Below are 20,756 nucleotides of genomic sequence, written 5' to 3'. Positions count from 1 at the left end.
AAAGCGGAGTCCTCCTGGGTCTTCTTCCATGGAGCCCACTTTCGCTCAAAAAGCGACGGATGGTGCGATCAGAAACTGACGTACCTTCACCTTGGAGTTCAGCGTGTATCTCTTTGGCAGTTATCCTTGGTTCTTTTTCTACCATTCGCACTATCCTTCTGTTCAATCTGGGGTCGATTTTCCTCTTGCGGCCGCACCCAGGGACGTTGGCTACAGTTCCATGGACCTTAAACTTCTTAATAATATTTGCAACTGTTGTCACAGGAACATCAAGCTGCTTGGAGATGGTCTTGTAGCCTTTACCTTTACCATGCTTGACTATTATTTTCTTTCTGATCTCCCCAGACAACTCTCTCCTTTGCTTTCTCTGGTCCATGTTCAGTGTGGTGCACACATTGATACCAAACAGCACAGTGACTACTTTTCTCCATTTAAATAGGCTGAATGACTGATTACAAGATTGGAGACATGTGTGATACTAATTAAAGAAACTAATTAGTTTGAAATATCACTATAATCCAATTATTTATTATCTTTTCTAAGGGGTACCAACAAATGTGTCCAGGCCATTTTAGAATATCTCTGTAGAATAAGCAATAATTCATCGCTTTTCACAGCTTCTTTGCTTTATTCTATGATATACCAAAGGCATGCAAGTATACATGATAAAATAGCTTTTAATTTCATCACTTTTCAGGAGGAATGAAGCATTATTTCAGTGAGCTGTAAGGGTACCAACAAATTTGAGCACGTCTGTGTGTATATATATATATATATATATATATATATATATATATATATATAGTGTTTTAAATTATTATTTTTTTATTTATTATTTTTACTTGTTTAGTTATAGTTTATATAGTTTTTAGCGAACGCTAAACATGGCAACGTACGTGGTCTTTCTATAATGAGAATGGGAGTGAAGTTGGTTCGGACGATTTAAGATACCAGCGACAGTGATGCTAACTTATCACTCAGCGATTATGATGAAGAGGATGTGGAGCCAAGAACAATACAAACTGTACAAACAGAAGAGCATGCAGCTACTTTACAGGTAAGCCAGCTGCAAACAGGAAGCTGTTTGGTTTGAAATTGCAGTGCTGTGACGAAATACTATCAAAACACAGCGCTGGGTACAGGCAATGCAGCAGGCAGATCCATCACAATACCTGTGCAAAGTAGCTGTGTACTGGCATACGTTTTGAAATTATTTGATTTTTATTTGATAATTACTGTTTCTTGATTATTATTAGCAGCGTTTTTGTTTTCATTGGTAAAAAAAAAAAAGTTTTTCTCTCTATATTGAATATGGGTATGTAGTACACAGCAGCATAAAGGGTTAATGAAAAACACAGTTTAAGTCATTTATTTGTGTTTTATTTATCATAGCAATTACAGGTTTGAAAATATTATTATTTTCAAAATCTGGTACCTGGGAAGGGGTTTCATTTTTACACCTGGAGTTGAAGTGGTTAAATGTATTTATTATTTGTCCTGCGGTTGCCTTGTCGGGCAATATCATTTTCGAACACTGAATTGAAGAAGTAGTAATGAACTTTGCCACCTTTTAATGATGAAATCCCAATTCTGAACAATTTGTGAAGGGCCATTTACAGAGAACACACACGTAAAAAAGTAATCTTAATTACCCTTACCCTATTTTCCACAGGCCATTTCCAAAATGCCAATATCATGCCATTACATTTTTATGGTGCAATGATATTTTAATTCATGCTGTGAATAATATTAAAATAAAGGCTCTCTGATCTATCGAGACTACTAAATAAATCCTAAAAGTGCTCAGAGGGAGCAACAAAACATCAGGAATTCTAATCAGCCATTCTGCAAGTTCCTGTACTTGATTCATTTTAATTAGCTGATGACATGCTCATACAGTAGCTTGCTGCACCAAGGACTTGCTGTGGGTTTTTTTCTTTTTTGCATCCAATTATGAAGTCTTCCCTTTGTACATACAATGTATCTCAAAAGGTATTAAATTATTTGTATAAGCTGTATCATTTCAAAGGAGTCTGTAATAATAATAATAATAATAATAATAATAATAATAATAATAATAATAATAACACTGTGTAACAATTATTTTATTTTTTTTTGGTTCCTGGGTAGTAAGTGTTATTTCCTAATTGCTTATGCCTCATAAGTATAGAAAATGGCTATTATTCCCCACAAACTTTGCTTTTGTGACCAGGACAGTGATATTTTGAAATTTACCTATTTTCCAGAACATTCCAGATAGATTCAGTGCTGAGTAAACTTGGAGTAACTTCTAGAACTTTCCAGTAATATAAATAGTAGTATAAATACAGGGGCCTTAAGCCCACCAGTTCAGTTTAGTTCCAGCTGCCTAAGTGGATACATATCTGCATTTTTCTGAGATGGCATCAAGGTCATAGGAGACTTCAAAATGGTGGCATTCCTGTTGGGTCTCCAAGGCGGTTTTACCAAGTTTCCCTGCTATCTTTGCCTTTGGGACAGCAGGGACACTAAGGCGCACTACCACAGGCGGGACTGGCCACAGCGGACCGAGTTCTCTGTGGGGAGGAACAACGTCAAGTGGGAGCCACTGGTGGACCCCCGGAAGGTGCTGATGCCACCACTGCACATCAAATTGGGCCTTATGAAACAATTTGTCAGAGCTCTAGATAAGGAGTCGGCAGCCTTCAAGTACCTTCAAGACTTCTTCCCTAAGCTGTCTGAGGCAAAGGTCAAAGCCGGTGTCTTCATCGGACCACAGATAAAGAAGATCCGGGAGTGCAATGAATTCCCCAAGAAGCTCACTAGTAAGGAGAAAGCGGCTTGGAACAGCTTTGTCGCAGTGGTTCGGGGCTTCCTGGGCAATCACAAGGCCGAAAACTATGTGGAGCTGGTTGAGACTCTGGTGAAGAACTACGACACAATGGGCTGTAGGATGTCCCTCAAAGTCCATATCCTTGATGCTCATCTTGATAAATTCAAGGAGAACATGGGAGCGTATTCGGAGGAGCAAGGCGAGCGCTTCCACCAGGATATACTGGACTTTGAACGCCGCTACCATGGACAGTATAACGAGAACATGATGGGAGACTACATTTGGGGGCTGATTCGTGAAAGTGATTTACAGTATAATCGTAAATCTCGAAAAACTACTCACTTCTAAATCTTTTGTAGTCATTTTTGTATTACTTTAGTATAAATACATGTTAATTTGGATTCATATGTTGTTTTTTTCTGACTTTGTGAACGAAGAGACACAAATTCGCCCGTTTTCTCATTGGAAATAGGTAAATTTCAAAATATCACTGTCCTGGTCACAAAAGCAAAGTTTGTGGGGAATAATAGCCATTTTCTATACTTTTGAGGCATAAGCAATTAGGAAATAACACTTACTACCCAGGAACAAAAATTGTGTTACATAGTGTAATAAATCCCTTTCACACAAGCCTGCAAAAACTTTTATTGGTGTGCAGAGATTGTTCCCTGTACTAAAAAGGCTCAATACGTTGCACTTCAGTAAAACTGGAGTAAACTAAAAATAACTGTGCTGGATGTCTGCATTTTGTAGGGGTTTTTTTTTTTTTTTTTTTTTTTTTTTAAATCCTTTCAGAATACCAGCACTGTAGCTTCATACCCTTAACCCCAAAATAATGAGAGAGAGAGAGAAAGAACAGAAAATTTAAAAAAAACAACTCTATATCCAAGGAGAATCAGGATCCAACAGGACACTCAAATCATAAGAAAAGTAACTGATAAACTGAAAATTGACTATTTTTTACAATAACCTATATATATATATATATATATATATATATATATATATATATATATATATATATATACACACCCTAGGTTTTATTTTATTTTTTTATTGTATTTATGTTATTGGAGGACAAGGACGTACAATGCCTTACTTCAATGTTGTAGACTATGTCAAAGAAAGCAAAGTATTAGTATTTGGGGGGAGGTAAAAAGACTCCGCTGTGGTTTGCCTGCTTTTGAAGGGCAGGCAAGAATCCCAGCATAGAAAATATAGAAATGGTACTGTACCTGTATTTCACCAGTAATTCTTTTAACACACGGAACACTGTCTGTAAAATTGCCTGGTTTCTTACTGCTGACAATTATTATTAAAATAATTGTTGTGAGCCTATAATTTTCTTTGACTAAATTAATCATCACATTCAAAATGCCAGATCCTATAGCTGTCTGAAACCCAACACAACCTCGATTTCCCCAAGTACTGGACTATCTTCGCATTACTATGAACGTTTTCATGTAGTATCTGGAATCGGGTACTAGTAATAAAATGCAACACTGGCTCATACATACAGTGTCAGCTTCTTGTTTCCTATTCCCTCAGGATATCAAATGCATTAACCATCTGTCTTAACTGTCTTCAGTAATACCATATCAGATTTTTTTAATCCTTTATTCTATATGTGTATTCTTATTTTTTAGTTAAAAATGTAACACTTGTAGTTATGTGTATCCCATCATAAATGCTACAGTACCACTTGGTTTCTTAAACTGCTGTTTAATATTATTATTTTTTTTATGTAAACGCAGGTTGTATTTTGGCATGATTCCAGTTTGTCAAAACAGATGGAAAAAGAAAGTAATCTGACTAAGTGAAAAAATGTAAACAAAAAAACAGAATTCAGAGATTGAGCATGGCTCAGGGCAATGAAAAGTAATGGGATTAGACCACTATACACAGACACCGAATACCATTTAAATATACTAACTTGCTAATGAGCAGTCACACTCCACTGGGCATTAAAATAAAACACTGTTTAACATCCCCCTGCAAGTATTTAAGGTTGTCTTTGTGAGTTTTAGTATCAGACACAGAGAGAGAAAGAAAATAAACAGCCAAGGGCACACCATTTTAAATAAAAAAAAGGTACAGTACTATAGACGAAACATCTACTCCTGGTAGAAATGTCACTTCGGTTTCATTATTTAGCTTGCTGTGGATAACAAGTACAGTGTATTAATCTAGAAAGCCTTCAAAAAAGATTAGTTTGCCAGGCAATGCAAAGAACAACAAAAGGCAGAATTGCTTCTTCAGCCTGAATGCTTTAACGTCACTTCAGACAGGATCCACACAGGGAAGAACCCCGAAGTTCAGCTCTCTCACTCTTGCCTTCTCTCAATGGTAAACCGCCTCCCGGCCGCCTTCTCCCCACAGGTTGAAAATACACCTAACCTGACAGCGAATCCAGAAAGCTATGTGCATTCTTATGCCACTCCCAGTGTCTGCAAAGGAGAAGCTTGTGGCAGATTTCTTATTCAGTCAGTGCCAAAAGCATAGTTAATCAATGCCACAGCTAGCTACAGCAACGCCAGTAAAGCCACTGTCATTCCGCCGCACAGATGGAACTAACTGCTAAGTTATGCTACAGAATTATTACATGCAGGTGCAGCACACTGGGTAGCACTCTCTGGCTAATAAAACTTGTTACGCTGTGTAAATAAATTACTTTCTCCCCCGCCCCAATATACTCTGCTCGGAGGCACAGCACGCAACCCGGAACAAGCTGCTGAGTGCTGCAAAGATGCATGTTGGTCACAGGGTTCAACTGAAAGCTAACTCTTCAAAAGGCTGCTAATTGTACACCTCGGAGAGGGGCTGGGTCCGGAGACAGCTGCTTTCTCGAAGCTGCTCAGATGGCCGAAGAGAAGACAAGGGGGTGATGCTTTCTACCAGCAGTGAATGGAAACAGATATCTATTGAAGGTGAAAAAGCTCACGCTTAAAGAGGGAGAAGAATTGTACTAAAGAATCAATATTGGAAGAGGTCATCTTTTTCACATCGTTTAGCCTCAAAGGATTATTGATGTCTAGACTTGTGTTTTGAACCTTCATAAACCATTTTTCTTTTCTCTGGGACGGCTGAGCTATTGTGTTTTTACCTCCCTCCCCATTATGGAACGGCAGCTCTCTCCATGAAGATTCAAAGCTGCTACACATCCTTATTCGGGGACTCAGAAGCATGCTTGATGTCATTTTATTCCTGATGCGATGTAGGGTAAGCACCTCTTTCCCTTTTTCAATATAGCACAACATTTCAATAGTTTATTTAAGACGCATGTTTTGTGTTTCTGCCTAATTGTTTAAAAAAGGAATACAATAAAATAAAACCTGTTTTTAGCTTGATGTCTAGAACAATACATGTACTGTTTATAGTCACGTAGCTATTAAGTGGACAGAAATCTCAAGCTGAAGCAAATTTATTCGATCACATTTATAATTTAAACATGGTCAAGTTAAAGTCTTTTGTGCATTTAAATATGCTGCATGCGCAAAACATTTATAGCATAGAAATTTACAAAATATGCCCCCCCACCAAAAAAATACGTGAGCTCAAAATAATTAAATAAAATTGACTTTTCACAAATCTGTTGATATATTTCATTTACTGAAATTGCAAACCACTTAATTGTGTAACACACAGAGAGCAAGCTTCTTTCCAGAGGAAATAGAACAACCAAGCACCTTGAGTTGAAAATGAAAACCTTATTGTTCATATTCAGCTGATCTAGCTAATAAAGATGGACTAATGCAGTACTCTACAAAGCGGTCTTATTTGCTGGATGTGGGCAAATGATTGTGTATATACAGACTTCCATTCACTTGCTTCAATATTTACCTGCAATTAAAGCAATATTGTTTTAAAAAGCAACATGCTTTTTTTTTTTTTTTTTTTTTACTTGATAGATAACTACCTGGTTATTTGCAACAAAATGGGCACTACTATCATAACCATAGAAGATGTAAAACAACTCGAGGAGAAAGAAGAAAAAGAGGAATCAATACTGGCTATGCTGGGGATTGCTGGGACAATTCTGAACCTCTTTGTAATTGTGTTTGTGTATATCTACACCACTCTATGAAGAGCTGCCAAGGCGACCAGCCAGCCCAGGCACAAAGGGGTTAGCAGTGTTGCCTTCACCAGAACAAACAGCTTCTCAACAAAAGGGAGTGTCTACTTGTTATCCAGACCATTCACTGGCTCGACAGGGAAGCTGCTGTAAGTACCATGGGAATACGAACAAAAGGACCAGATTAGACAATTACATTGCTTTCTGCTATTCAAACTCTGAGGAAATATTCTACTTGCCACTGCTTGGGACCAGGCTATAAGCTGCAGAAATACGATGTTCAAATGACTGCTAAGGGATCAGCTGAAAACTGAAGGTATCTGTATACACCAAGATGCCACCCTTTAAGGGGATGAGACTTTTGTAAATGCTAGTAAGTAAAGATCTTGGGGCAGAAAGTTTTTTTGGGGGGTTATCAATGTGGATACACATGGACATGCAAACTATATGAGACCGCAGGGAAAACAATGAAAAACAACATGATTTGAATTGAGTGTGAAATGTTCTGTCCAATTACAAGTCAGAATGAGGACTTGTATTTAAATATCTAGATATATATAGTATTTCCATGAATACCATACTTTTGACATGCTGCTGGTCGATTATGTAAACTACAAGATGGCTTTTGGCAAGTACGACTTTCCTGTCTTAAGCACAGGTTAAGTCAGAACGAGAAACTAAAGCCTTACATTTTATGGTAAGCTTTCTGGGGTAGGGCCAGCTGCAGAGTTTGCATTTTCCGCATTAGAATCACCTATGAAAAAATTTACAAAAAATGAATAAATAAATGCAATTATTTCATTTAAAATGTTTGGAGAGTAGAGAAAGTCAAAAAGATGTGAAAACTACAAAAACAGAGTTGCCTATTTTCGATCAATATAAACCTCTTTTTTTTTTTAATAAATAAAAAGCCTGCGTGTATATTTTTTATATCAAACCCTGAATGAGAGAAATATGCATATTTAAAGGTGTGCCAATGTGGTTCTCCAGGACTGTATTAACATGTGCAACCACTGCTGCTGACTGCTCTGCAACTCCTTATGCCATTTACATTTAAATCTGTAATCAAATAGCCATTGATTCAGCATGGCTATTTAGCCTACGTCAAGGATAACCTTGTGTTTGTATACAATTTGTACAAATGTAGAGAGCCTGGTAAGCCAAAAACTTTGTACAATGACCAGTTGGAGTAGGTTTGTTTATTTTCATAATAAAACATGTAAAAACCCTTTAAAAAACAGAGAAAGGCAGGACCTGTAGAAATCCTCACAGATGACTGGTGTGAAAATTCAATAACACTCTGCAAAGGGTTAATGGGGGCATTCCACCAAGACAGACGACTAGTAGGTAATTCAGAGGCATCCCAAAACGGTGGTTCCAACAAAATGTAGTTCAAATATCTTGTGGATTCTAATCTTCATTACTCTTAATCTAATTGTTTGCATAATACAATGAATGTCAATCATGATGCAAATTATTTAATAAGGTATTAAGATATGTTATAGCTTAACCATAAAGCATAATTTAATACAAGAACTACAATATTTTGTTCAAACCCAGTTGTGCATATAAGAATGTTCTTGAGACAAACAGCCCATGATACAGTAGGATGAATGTTGAAGACCCAGCCTAAAATCAAAACTATGTTAAATTTAGACTAAATATACTGTGCAATGGGAAACAAACATCCAACTGACATTACAGTGGACATATTGTCATCTAATCTGTAGCATAGCCACCTGCTTAAAGTCAAACGGGCTGTAAAATGTATTCATCACCTATGAAATCCTATTGTAAAAGCCTAATAAAACTGTTAATTGGGTTTGGCTATATAGACACGCTTACAGAATTAACGGATGATGAAAGGTTTCAAAGCTCTGTTATTGGGCCATTTAAAAAGAACTATCCTGATCTGCAAGCAGATTGTACAGAAAATAAAGACAGTGGAAACCTGGGTGTTACCAGCATCCTGCATGTTTGCACAATGGTAGAAGACAAAGGAATGATTTTAAAAGGATTTGATGTAAAAACACAGTAAATTAAATCCACAGCTGTGTAGGATTAGGTGCCATTCAGAAATATTTGATTAATGGTTCTACAGTGATAGTTTCTGTACACAGCACTATGACTAATTTCTGTTTTTACTGTTGCCTCATAAGGTTTTTTCTTAAAGGCTGTTCAGCTTCGGTTTTTACATCTAAATGAAGATTTCAATTAAAATAAATGCGCTTCAGAGTGACATTAAAAAGAATTGCCTTTCAAAAGCATTACTGTCTAATGGCTTAACTATAGGAATGATTGAACATGTAACAGTGTTGTAATGCATCCCAAAAGGATCGCAAAGACAGCAGTGACTAATGAGGACTACTCCATGTTCCATTTCATATTTTCAAGATTAATGCAGAAATTGATACAGCCTTGAGAAAAAAAAACTAAAACAAATATAACACATGAACTATAAAATTAAATATGCTTCTCAATTGTGGAACTAATGGGACAAAAACAGAAGACCCAGCCAGCAGCCAGCAGTAAGAGAGACACAAGTAGAAGCACTGAATTCACAGTTTGTGAATATCCACATGTACTGTACCCAGACAGACGCTTATCCCTGGGGTTGGCTAGACCTGCCAAGTATGAGTGTGATACTAATGAACATTCTGTCAACATAATAAAAACATCAAAAACACAAAAATGTGTATTTTATATGCTTCAAGTTTATCATTAGGTATTAGGTAACCCTTTTATCTTGGATACACACACAGTTTGTTATTTTGTTAACAAAAAAGGACATTTTGATTTTTTTTTTTTAACCAGCATATACAGTATTAATTACCAGCATCTGCAACACAGACATCTTTCAATGTCTACTAGAAAACATTTACTGAATACGTTACCATTTAAGTGTTACGGTAAGTATGCTAAATAGTGACATTGATACTTTCGGAATCTGCCTTCTACGCAGATTGAATTTTGCAGTGATTAAGAAAGGAGACCAGCGTATTATTTTAAGGACTGTAAATCATATATTGTATTTATTTCATCATGCACACACAGAGGTCATTAACCTACCTATGGTTATTCCAAGAGCGCTCCTGCCCCAACTCAAAGACAATATATCAAAATATTTATGTTCACTTAAAATTTGTGGTCCCCTTAACTGTAGTGTTTTTAAAAGATCACCGACAGCCTCTTTCACAGAAGTATATGGATTTCTCATCCATGAGCCACAAAGACTTTTCACCTAATGTACCTATTGTGTGAAGGAGCTTGCCAGTCATTCAAAGGGGCTTGACCTGTTACCTTTGTATTTGCAAATAACACTGACTAATAATGATGACAATACCACTTTAAACAATTACTCTGGTGAGAAAAAGGACACTGCGTTCTTGAAGCAGAGAAAATCTCTCTCAAAAAGGCTTGTAATTCACCAAAAGAGAAATCACTTAAAAAGGGGATCACATTCCTTCATACAAGAGACATAAATTGCCTTTCATGCACATTGCTGGAATCTAAATTTTCACGGTGATGAGAATCACTTGCTGGGAAGAAAAGGACCGCTTCCATTATGTAAACAATTCATTCCGTGCTCTGCATCAGGAATACTTTAGATCACAAACGCCTGATTGAAAACTCTTAGAAAAAGTTTCAGGATACCTGTTTGCCAAACAATTAAAACTAGTTTTGGTACTGCAATTTTTTTTTCTTTTACATTTAATTTTTGAGATTGAATATGGTTGAATAGCAATGGGGTTCTTGACCATAACTGCACCCCTTTAGAGTGTAGGAAAGCTTTAGCAGTTTTCATAATCGTTTTTCCTGTCACTGCATCATTTACATTTGAATGAATATCTAAGCTGCCATAGCTGCTATCTCTAATTATTTTTAAACATAAATAAATAAAAGATGGGAATATAATTGACTTATTTTATATATTCCCTTCAAGTCAAATCCGGCAGTCAGTCGACTTTGTAACAATGCCATTTTTATCCCTGTGTTAAGAAAGCACACTGACTGAATATGAGCCCTGTCAGTCACCCTGCAAGCTATACCACAGATCCCTTATCTAGCTGTTTTCTCCATTGTGTGTCCCACTCCCATTCTAATGGGTTTTAGGCGCAATATCCTACACAGCCATCTCTAGCCTGTTATTAAAAATGCTGCACATCTGCTCCTTCTTAGATCACTTCACACTTTCCATTACAACCAATTTGTGCTTATGGTTTCAGGAGACACTGTTTCTAGCTCTCTCAAAACAGACTACAGTTTGTACACTTGATCACAGAGTCTGTTCCTCGTCCCAGTCAGATACTAGTGTATTCAAGACAATTTTAAATACAGCACTGCAAAACATGAAAAACAGACAGGCACATTTAAAATCAACATGATTTTGCTATCTGGTGATACCAAACAGCAATTTAATGTGTCAAGCACCTACAAACTGCAATTCAAATGTAAATCTAATCTCCTTATGTACAGTGTGTATGTATATGTATGTAAAATGTAATAGTCATCTCTCTCTCTCTCTCTATATATATATATATATAAATGAATATAAATCACACACACACAATAAATATATTGCTCAAAGAGCCAGCTGCCCAACATTTCGATATGTTACACATATTTCTCGAGGGAGCATGTGTTTGAATCAAAACATTGGAGGTATTTATAGGTTTTTCACGGCATGACATCTACTTGTTATTGTTTATATTGAAATCCATGATTTATTCTTACATGATGTAATGGTGTTCTATATATTGGGACATCATTTTACTTCTATCTTTTAATCTGTATTAAATTGAATTAACATTATTGTATCTAAACTTATATTTATATTATCATGCAATGCTGGCTCTGTGGATCAGCATGCACAACTTTTGAATGAATTTTGTTTATTTATTTAAATGTTACATATTTATTTGAGTTAATTTGTTCATTGTTTTCTGTTGAGTCCCGCTGGCATAATCGTGTTCAGTCAGTTTATCCATTTAATTCATTGTATTCTTCTATATGTCGCATTGTCTAATTTTAGCTGTTCTAATACTACAAACTTTACATCATTTATGTCATGTCCTTGACTGGTGAAGTGCTGTACTATTGGTTCATTCATTTTTTTATTCCTAATTAATGAAAGGTGGTTCTGAATTATTTTATATAAAGTTGTTCCAGTCTCTCCAACATATTTTATTTCATCACATTTTCCGCAGGCTATTCCATAAACATTTTTATTTTTACAGTAGGTATTAGTTTTTAGTTGATATGTGTTGTTCTTATGTTTAATTATATTTTTACTTTTATTTACACACTTTACATGTACTAGTGCAAGTATTTGTAGAACCTTTTCTGTCAATTATTCTTTTGTTTACTGTGAACTAAAATATCACCTAAATTAGGTACTCTTTTGAATGCTACAACTAGAGCCTTAAGAAAAACTTTTTTTCAATCCGCAAGTGTTTCCAAACTATCTTAGAAATATTAGGCACAAGTTTAGAGTAAGTCATTACTAATGGGACTCTCTTGACCTTTTTATCTCTATTTTTATAATCTAGTAGATCATCTCTTTAGTTTATCCACTTTTCTCAACTCTGTCTAATTCTTTCTTATCCTTTTTTTAAGATTTGTTTTTAATACATTTCTTTGTTTTACATAGTCACTTTCTTTAGAGCATATTCTTCGTATTCTTATTCCTAGACCCTTTGGGATTGCCCTTTTAGTGTGTATCGGATGTGCAGAGGACATGTGGAAATACTGGTGCATGTCAGTAGGTTTACAGAAGAGGTCCGTCTCAATTGAACCTTCAAGTTTTACTATGGTATCTAAAAATTATATTTCTTTTCTTGTCCATCGAAGGTTCACCTTAATATTACTGTGTATTTCATTTGCCATTTTATGAAACTGGAAAAGAGATTCTTCTCCAAATAATAATAACAACCAGATCAAAACAGCAACCATGTGACCATAATTAATGCGATGTACAGGATGTTTGTGTTATAACCTAAGTTTCAAATATAGGGGAGACAAAAAATGTATTTAAAAAAAAAAAAGTCTAATGTGTGTATTAACCTTTTCATTTAATAATAATTAACTTAAATCAGCCTCTTACCCAAACATTTGCCAAGCCAGACATCTCATTCAAAACGGCAGAAACAGTGTATAACAGTTCCCAGGCTTTAACATTGCAATAAAATTGATATATGTGTGTCTTATCATTAGGGAATGACCTTACTGGGTTTGTGAAGGTCTCAGCCTACCTACTCAAGGCAGTCTTTAGCAAACCAATACACAGTAAATGGAATTTAAATGAAAAAGGTGCATTTATACAGCAACATGCATAACTCTTCTTACCATCATGACCTTAAAAACAAAATTACATTCCTGAAATAAACATGCTGGGATGATAAATGTATATATTAAACCTTCTAGAAAAACACTACAGGCTACAGGGGGATACTTAAATTACTGTAGGATCTTGTGGAAAAGAGTCAGAATATGTAGTGTATGCTGTGATGTTCCAACTTAATTTCAATATTTAAGAATTTATTTTTTGTTCAGCTACTTTAGTCAAAGTTTTCTAAAGCGTACTATTGATAACATCTTGTGCTACAATCACTCATAAGAACATAAGAAAGTTTACAAACGAGAGGAGGCCATTCAGCCCATCTTGCTCGTTTGGTTGTTAGTAGCTTATTGATCCCAGAATCTCATCAAGCAGCTTCTTGAAGGATCCCAGGGTGTCAGCTTCAACAACATTACTGGGGAGTTGGTTCCAGACCCTCACAATTCTCTGTGTAAAAAAGTACCTCCTATTTTCTGTTCTGAATGCCCCTTCATCTAATCTCCATTTGTGACCCCTGGTCCTTGTTTCTTTTTTCAGGTCAAAAAAGTCCCCTGGGTCGACATTGTCTATACCTTTTAGGATTTTGAATGTTTGATTCAGATCACAGCGTAGTCTTCTTTGTTCAAGACAGAACAGATTCAATTATTTTAGCCTGTCTGCATACGACCTGCCTTTTAAACCCGGGATAATTCTGGTTGCTCTTCTTTGCACTCTTTCTAGAGCAGCAATATCCTTTTTGTAACGAGGTGACCAGAACTGAACACAATATTCTAGGTGAGGTCTTACTAATGCATTGTAAAGTTTTAACATTACTTCCCTTGATTTAAATTCAACACTTCTCACAATATATCCGAGCATCTTGTTGGCCTTTTTTTATAGCTTCCCCACATTGTCTAGATGAAGACATTTCTGAATCAAAATAAAATTTCAGTATCTCCCATATGATATTTATAATGCACATTTTTATTGCCTGCATGCAATACTTTACACTTTTCTCTATTAAATTTCATTTGCCATGTGTCTGCCCAATTCTGAATGCTGTCTAGATCATTTCACTCTTCGGTACAGCAGAATGTATATGTGCTACAAAAACAGGATGACAAAAATACACTCTTGGAAATCTCAGTCTGCGGACTCCGTAGATCACAAAGTTTCTGTGTGAGGCAACAGGACTATATTTATATAAATAAAGTTACTTTCCGTTCCATTTTCATTCAAATTAACAGGTCAACAGCTACAGCCATAAAATACCGTACTACTATTATGGCTTCTGGTAGACGTCTGCGATATCACTTTGTAGTGTCTTTGATTACATGTCGAATAAAAATATCTAAACTATGTTTAAAAAAAAAAAAAATTGTCTCAATCCTAAAATTCTTGATGCTTGAACTTTTGGCCATAGCTCTGTGTGTGTGTGTGTGTGTGTGTGTGTATAGACACACACGTTATTTTTCGTTCCATTTCCATTAAAATTAACAGGTCTATGCATTACAATATAGAGAAAGAGAAAGGCATTTTAAATTTGTAAAACTATTTGCTCTTTTACACAGTGTTGCATTTGAGTGAAAAAAAAAACACCCATACAAATAACTCCTCCAGATAATGTTTGCTTAAAATGGTACTGCAATTATAAAATGTTTACTGTGATGATGCCGTAACAAATTGTTCTTTGTTTAAAATGTTTGCATCCAAGCAGACACTCTAGTGCCAATCACCTATGACAAACAAAACACACTTCAAAAATGTGAAGATGAGCCAATCCACACAGTAATAAATCAAAAGAGAACTCAGCTAAAACAGAATACCCAAAACAAAGATCCAGTATCAGTATTCTTCCGAAGAGAAGTTTCCCTCAGCTTTAAATTTTAACTTTTTGGCCATTAACGTAATTTGGTACGACTAATTACAGTAAAAGAACTTCACTAAAAAAACAAAAAAGCACAGCACCCTGACGGCTTCTGATACGTATTGGCTGTTTCTTATGCAAAGATGTTGCTTAGAAGAAGCAGACCCTTTTAGCTGCAAGAGGATGGTAATAATAATAATAATATTAATAATATTAATAATAATAATAAGTGCAGTACCTGAGTCATTGCGTAGGTAGGATGACATTGCAGGGATAAGGCAGGACTGGCTGAGCAGCTCCTGAAGCACAAACGGGAGCGTGTTGCTATTCTGTCCTCTTCCCTCTCCACTTTGGGCCTCTCCCAATGCTGCGCTACCTGCCGGGTTGATGTAACTGGCAAGGACCTGAGAAAAAACAGTAAAAACTGTTCATCCTTGGAAAGCATACTAGGTTGTTTTTCTTTTCACATTTGTTCAGCCTTGTTGGCACAATCCCCAGTGCTTACCTGCAGCAGGCAGGTGACATGCTCTTCCTCCAGCCTCTGTTTGGTGAAGGCCTGTTCCACGTCCCACCCAGACGCTGTGGAGCCAGTCCCGAAGCCTGTCCCCTTGGCCCAATACAGCTGCTGCTCTTCACTGGAAGCACTTGCGTGTCCACTTGACACCTGAGTCTAAAACACAGACAGACGCTTGTAAACGATTCAGGAAGTTTTCTGGTGATCAGCAAGTTACACTGACAGCAAGTAAAGCTATAGAAGTTCATGCAGAAGAGCTTGTTGAGATAACGCTACACTAAAACCATATTTGTCAAGGTTAAGCGGTTTAAACTACAAGGGAAGCAATCTTTTCTAGTAAAGTCAAGGCAAAGCAGACACGAAGTAAAATCTAGAAAGACTTGCACACTTTCCACGTCAAATATTGTTTGACATTTTTTGTGGACATTATAGACAATTTTTATTCCCAATCAAGAGGAATTTAAATGATCTAGAATTAAGCAGGTAGTCTGTAAAATACTGTATCAGTATAAACAAGATACAGTTTTACATTAGTGTAAAAGCAAAGCAACCTCAAAATTCAGGGTGATATGTTTATTTTGTATACATAACATTTCTGACACAGCTTATTTACACAAGGCCAAAAAGGACTGATGGGAGATCTGATCTCTGAAAAAATTCTCTGCCACCCTACGCTGCAAGAGCAACACGTGAAATCTGCAAATTTTTACTTTTTGTTGATTGCACAAACATGTTTATATATAGAAAATTATTCTGTAATACAATGTACTGAACTGTCTTTTTACAATGTATACAATAATGTACTCATATAAACCTTATATAACTTAAATAGTCCTTATATGTGGTTATGCAAGTTGAAAATTCAGACTTTGAATACAGATGTTCATGCTTGTTGTATATCTGAAAAAGAGAACTCTGTCAGTGAGCCAAGAATAAACACAAGACCTTCTTAAAAAGCACTGAAATTTTCCCTGATAAAGTGGGGCGGACATTTTTTTTTTCAATTGAGTCCGTCTCAATTTTAAGACCCTTAATACCTTGGAAACACATCTGAACCTTTCTGCTTCTTATGTAAATGAGATATTCCACTAGTCATATAGTCCTAACGCTTAATAACCTGAGAGGGGTATAAATCAGGTGCAAGATATAGGTCACCTTCACAGATAAGTCTTCTCTCCTGCTCATGACTAGTTAGATCCATCTACTGTGTGCTCTAGATACAGCGGGAAAGTAATGACTCCCCGCTCCTGGCTGAATAAGTCTCTTGTTTACAAGCCATTGTATCAGGCACTTGAAATCAGAGACTCTACTTACACATTCAATTGGCATCTCAGGTTGCCTCTCGGCCTCTTAAATATGTATGCATAGAACAAGAACAAAACCAAACATTTCTTATAGCTTTTTTTTTAGGGAATAATGCCACTGCATATTTTCAATGTTCAGTTTTTTTGTGCTGGCTGGGTACGTATACTTATTGATCTCTCTGCCACAGCTGGACCCTTTTCTCGACGCTGTAATCTGAATTTTGCAGAGCTGATTCTGGGCATCTTGTGATAGCTCAACACACCATTTAACGCTCATGATGAGTTTACATTTACATGAACTGGCTTTTGTGTTACTATAAGCCAGTCATGTCTGAGGCATGAAGATGAAACACAGAAAAAAATTCTTTAAAACAAAAACAATTGCATCTGGTTCAGTTAACCCCGGGATCCAAACTTAACATCCGGCTATCTTCTCTCCAAACAGCAAATATACTTTGGAAAGAAGGTAGAAAACTAAAGCAGTCACATAGATATAGAGGCAAGCATCAATTGATTTGCATGCTCCGAATCTAAATCTCTACATTCGTTTAAGATCCCAACCAGATGCAAGACAAAACTGCATTTTATGCTGCATTCATCAGCAGTGTTGTCTTTACAAGCAAAATGTATTATACTCGTCTACAAGCAAAAGCACTGATGAAAAAGAAAGAAATGGAAACTAGATGACTGTACAAGAGAGAGAATTCATTTATATATTGCATTAGAAATCATTTCCCAAAAGTTTGCTTGAATTGTGACAGTGGATTTGAGTAATGTGCATGGTCAAGATGGCCCAAGACCTGCAGCAATTACAGTTCTATGATAATCAGAGTAGATTGTTAACCTCAGGCTGAACTCACCTCTGTCTGGTTGGGACTCGCATTAGGTACTCTGGGGGCATGGTGGCTTAGTGCAGACAGACAGGCCAGTATAAGATGGATTGCACCGATCTCCAAAGCCATGCGCCTCAGGAGCAATCCATCATCTGTAGTCAATGGTGTGGTGCTGAATAAAGTACGCAGGACGTGAAATGGGAGAGTGGGGAGAACGTTTGCCGATGGGGACTGCAGAATGTGACCTGGTTTTTAAAGGAACATGACAGAAAACAAATCAAGTACAAGCTAGCATGCTGCATCCCTATCCTAATGAGGCAATTCTCAGAATGAGCTGCTGCTGGGTTGATGGTTTTCAATTCATTATCAATTTACTTTCAGTAGGTTCGTAAAATGTCACTACGTAAAACAAGTATAAAAAAGCTAGGCATAGTTGTAAAAATTACCACATTACATGATTCACATTATAACCCTTTACAAACATTTCCTACTTCACAATAACTGGAATACTTCATTCACATAGAGAGAAATTATTGTAGTTTTAATTTTGTCAGCTGTTTTTGCATGCAAGACATGTGTGAAAGTTTTAAAGCAGAATTTCTTCAAAATCACTTACTGCCTTCTCCATCGTCAGTCACTCCCAGCACCAAGCGCAGGAGACACTGAGCGTGTTTTCTCTCTTTGAGCAGCACTTCTGCGTAGCCGGGCAGGCGAAGGAAGAGCCCGAAGGCCGCGAGCGAGTGGGCGGGAATGGGAGACATGGTCTGCACAGAAGACTTGATGGGCGGGGGTTCAGCAGCTATCGTTTCTGGGGCCTCATAGACCAGCTCTCCTGACTGCTCAATGGTGACCCACTCAAACTGGTCACTGTCCTTTGGCTTCTCTTGGGTCGTGGAGCCTACCACTGGAGCACTCACCTATAAATTTACAAATGAACACATGCATTTAAAGCTGCATGTAAAGCTGGGTAAAATGTGCATACGGTAAAAATGTAATTGCTTACAGGGAAATGGATGCTATTTCATTTCAGATTTATCTTGAAAATGTTCTCAGCCTAAAAGTTGACCCCTATAATACATGACTGGCATGAAATCATTTAATTTGTTCAGGAAATATATGATCTGCTGACAAATAGTAATATTTTCATATTTTATTAGAATGTCAAGATGAAACACAACTTCATTTCATTGCAGATTTTGTCACGTGCATTTCAGCAGAGGCACTCTATATGTACTTTTACGGCCGTCTTTGGCTCAAGACATTGGTCTATAACAGTATTCCCATAACAACTCCAGAACAGCACGTTTGCCCTTCAAGTCTTTGAACAAAACGGAAAAAAACTGTTCCTACTGCCAAGTGTTGCGCACTAACCCTCCAAAGCCATTATTAATTTGCTACAGCAAAACCTGACTGGATTTCCTTCTTTAACAGAGACTCATGAAATGAGCAGAAACATACATAAAAAGGCGATGTAATCTGGCTTTATAAAATAAAGAGCTTTTAGCATTATGAAAATGCCTGGAAGTCAAGCAAAGTGACTCACCTGTTGGATGACATCAGGGTACAACATTGGCAATCTCTCGGCTATGAGAGCCAGGCCGCCCATTCCAGCAAATACTTGAAGGGGAGACTGAATTGGGTTGGTTTCCAGGAGGGACTCATCGATGGCGGCATCAATGCATTCATCTCCTTGTGCCATAGGCTCATCTTCAGGACAGCTGTTTAACATCTCACCATGTTCTATAAAGAAAGAATGCTATTTTTTAGTAATCTGGTTTATTCCTAGGTGAAAAGAAACACTGCAACATGTTATATATAAAAATAACATTTTCATAAATATTTCTATAAAAAGGATTTGACCTACTTAACAAATGTGTCCAAATACAAAAGCCACGGTATACAAAAATTAGAGCCATCAGTATAATGAAAAAGTAAATCATCATGCCCTACATCAACAGTATGCACTTGTAAAAATGTAAGTTTGACAGATCGCCTACATATCCGCCCAGATTCTGATATTATCAATAGCTTGTGCTAAAGAACATCATTAGCAAGTTTTATCACAACTGGATAATCAGTTCTCTAGATAAAAGTTTAACTATAAAGTGTGAAATATGTACGTACGGGTCTGCTCTGTCACTGTATAAAGAATTATGAATTAGTTTGTATTGGAATATTGTCTCTCTCCGTCTACTGTAATAAAGGATCCAACAATCCATGTTGTCCAGACTGCCAAATTGGACTGCATGGCATTATGATAGACAGAGAGCCTTCTTAGTCTTGTTCTGCTAAACTATTACAAACGTATCATATGTCACTCAAAAAGACTTTATGCATTAGGTGTGATGCAATGCTGGCAACAATTGGGTTCCAATCTAGATAAACAAAAGCTATATTTAAAAACGACCTATTGTTTCTGCTGAAATTCATCTTATTAATCCAAAGCAATTTATATAACCTCCCACCTATCTTTAAAAAAGACGGCCAAGGATAAAACCTCTCCTTGCTCATCTGAATTCTAAGTCAGTAAAGAAAATGCCTTATCCTTTCTTATCCCATTATTAGATTGACATTAAAACCCTGCAAACTGTAAGGAAATTGGCATAAACATGCACACCCTCTATCTATAATTACTTCCCATAAAACCAGTTCAGCAGTGGTCTTATATTTAGTTGCAACTATTTGCAGTTATTGTCAGAAAATTCAAATGCAATCTGCAGTTGAAAATATAACCATAAGAAGCAACGTGTCAGGTATGTTTCTGTAGGGTGATCTTCCCTCAGAATTCCAATCACTTCATGCAGACGTATCCTTTTTCCAGATATGGCATTACTGGTATGCTCCATTGCTTATGTCTCTAGTAAAACCAATCATTATTGCTGCTGTGTTACAGTGACAATAGGGAAATACAATTTAACTTGTCACTTGGGAGTAAAAAAAAACAAAAAAACAAAAACAGAGTGCTGATTGCATTTTTCAACAGTCACACCAAGTAGCTTAATCATTTTTACACCATATGCACATAGTGATAAACCAGT

The 20,756-nt window shown here is 36.6% G+C and overlaps 1 protein-coding gene across 10 annotated transcripts in view; it reads right to left on the bottom strand.

The window, feature by feature from the left end:
• Positions 1–20,756, bottom strand: part of LOC117411422 (baculoviral IAP repeat-containing protein 6-like) — a 129,406-nt gene that overhangs the window by 41,685 nt on the left and 66,965 nt on the right. For all 10 annotated transcript variants that reach the window (XM_059024884.1, XM_059024879.1, XM_059024882.1 and 7 more), the window contains exons 62-66: positions 19,262–19,458; positions 18,335–18,635; positions 17,746–17,963; positions 15,573–15,737; positions 15,306–15,471 (exon numbers count right to left, since the gene is read on the bottom strand). In XM_059024884.1, the coding sequence (XP_058880867.1) occupies positions 15,306–15,471; positions 15,573–15,737; positions 17,746–17,963; positions 18,335–18,635; positions 19,262–19,458 (1,047 nt within the window). The remainder of the gene's footprint in view (positions 1–15,305; positions 15,472–15,572; positions 15,738–17,745; positions 17,964–18,334; positions 18,636–19,261; positions 19,459–20,756) is intronic.

Source organism: Acipenser ruthenus, chromosome 6 (assembly GCF_902713425.1).
Source record: "Acipenser ruthenus chromosome 6, fAciRut3.2 maternal haplotype, whole genome shotgun sequence".
In the NCBI taxonomy this organism is placed as follows: domain Eukaryota; kingdom Metazoa; phylum Chordata; class Actinopteri; order Acipenseriformes; family Acipenseridae; genus Acipenser; species Acipenser ruthenus.
This window is presented reverse-complemented; position numbering and strand designations above follow the sequence as displayed.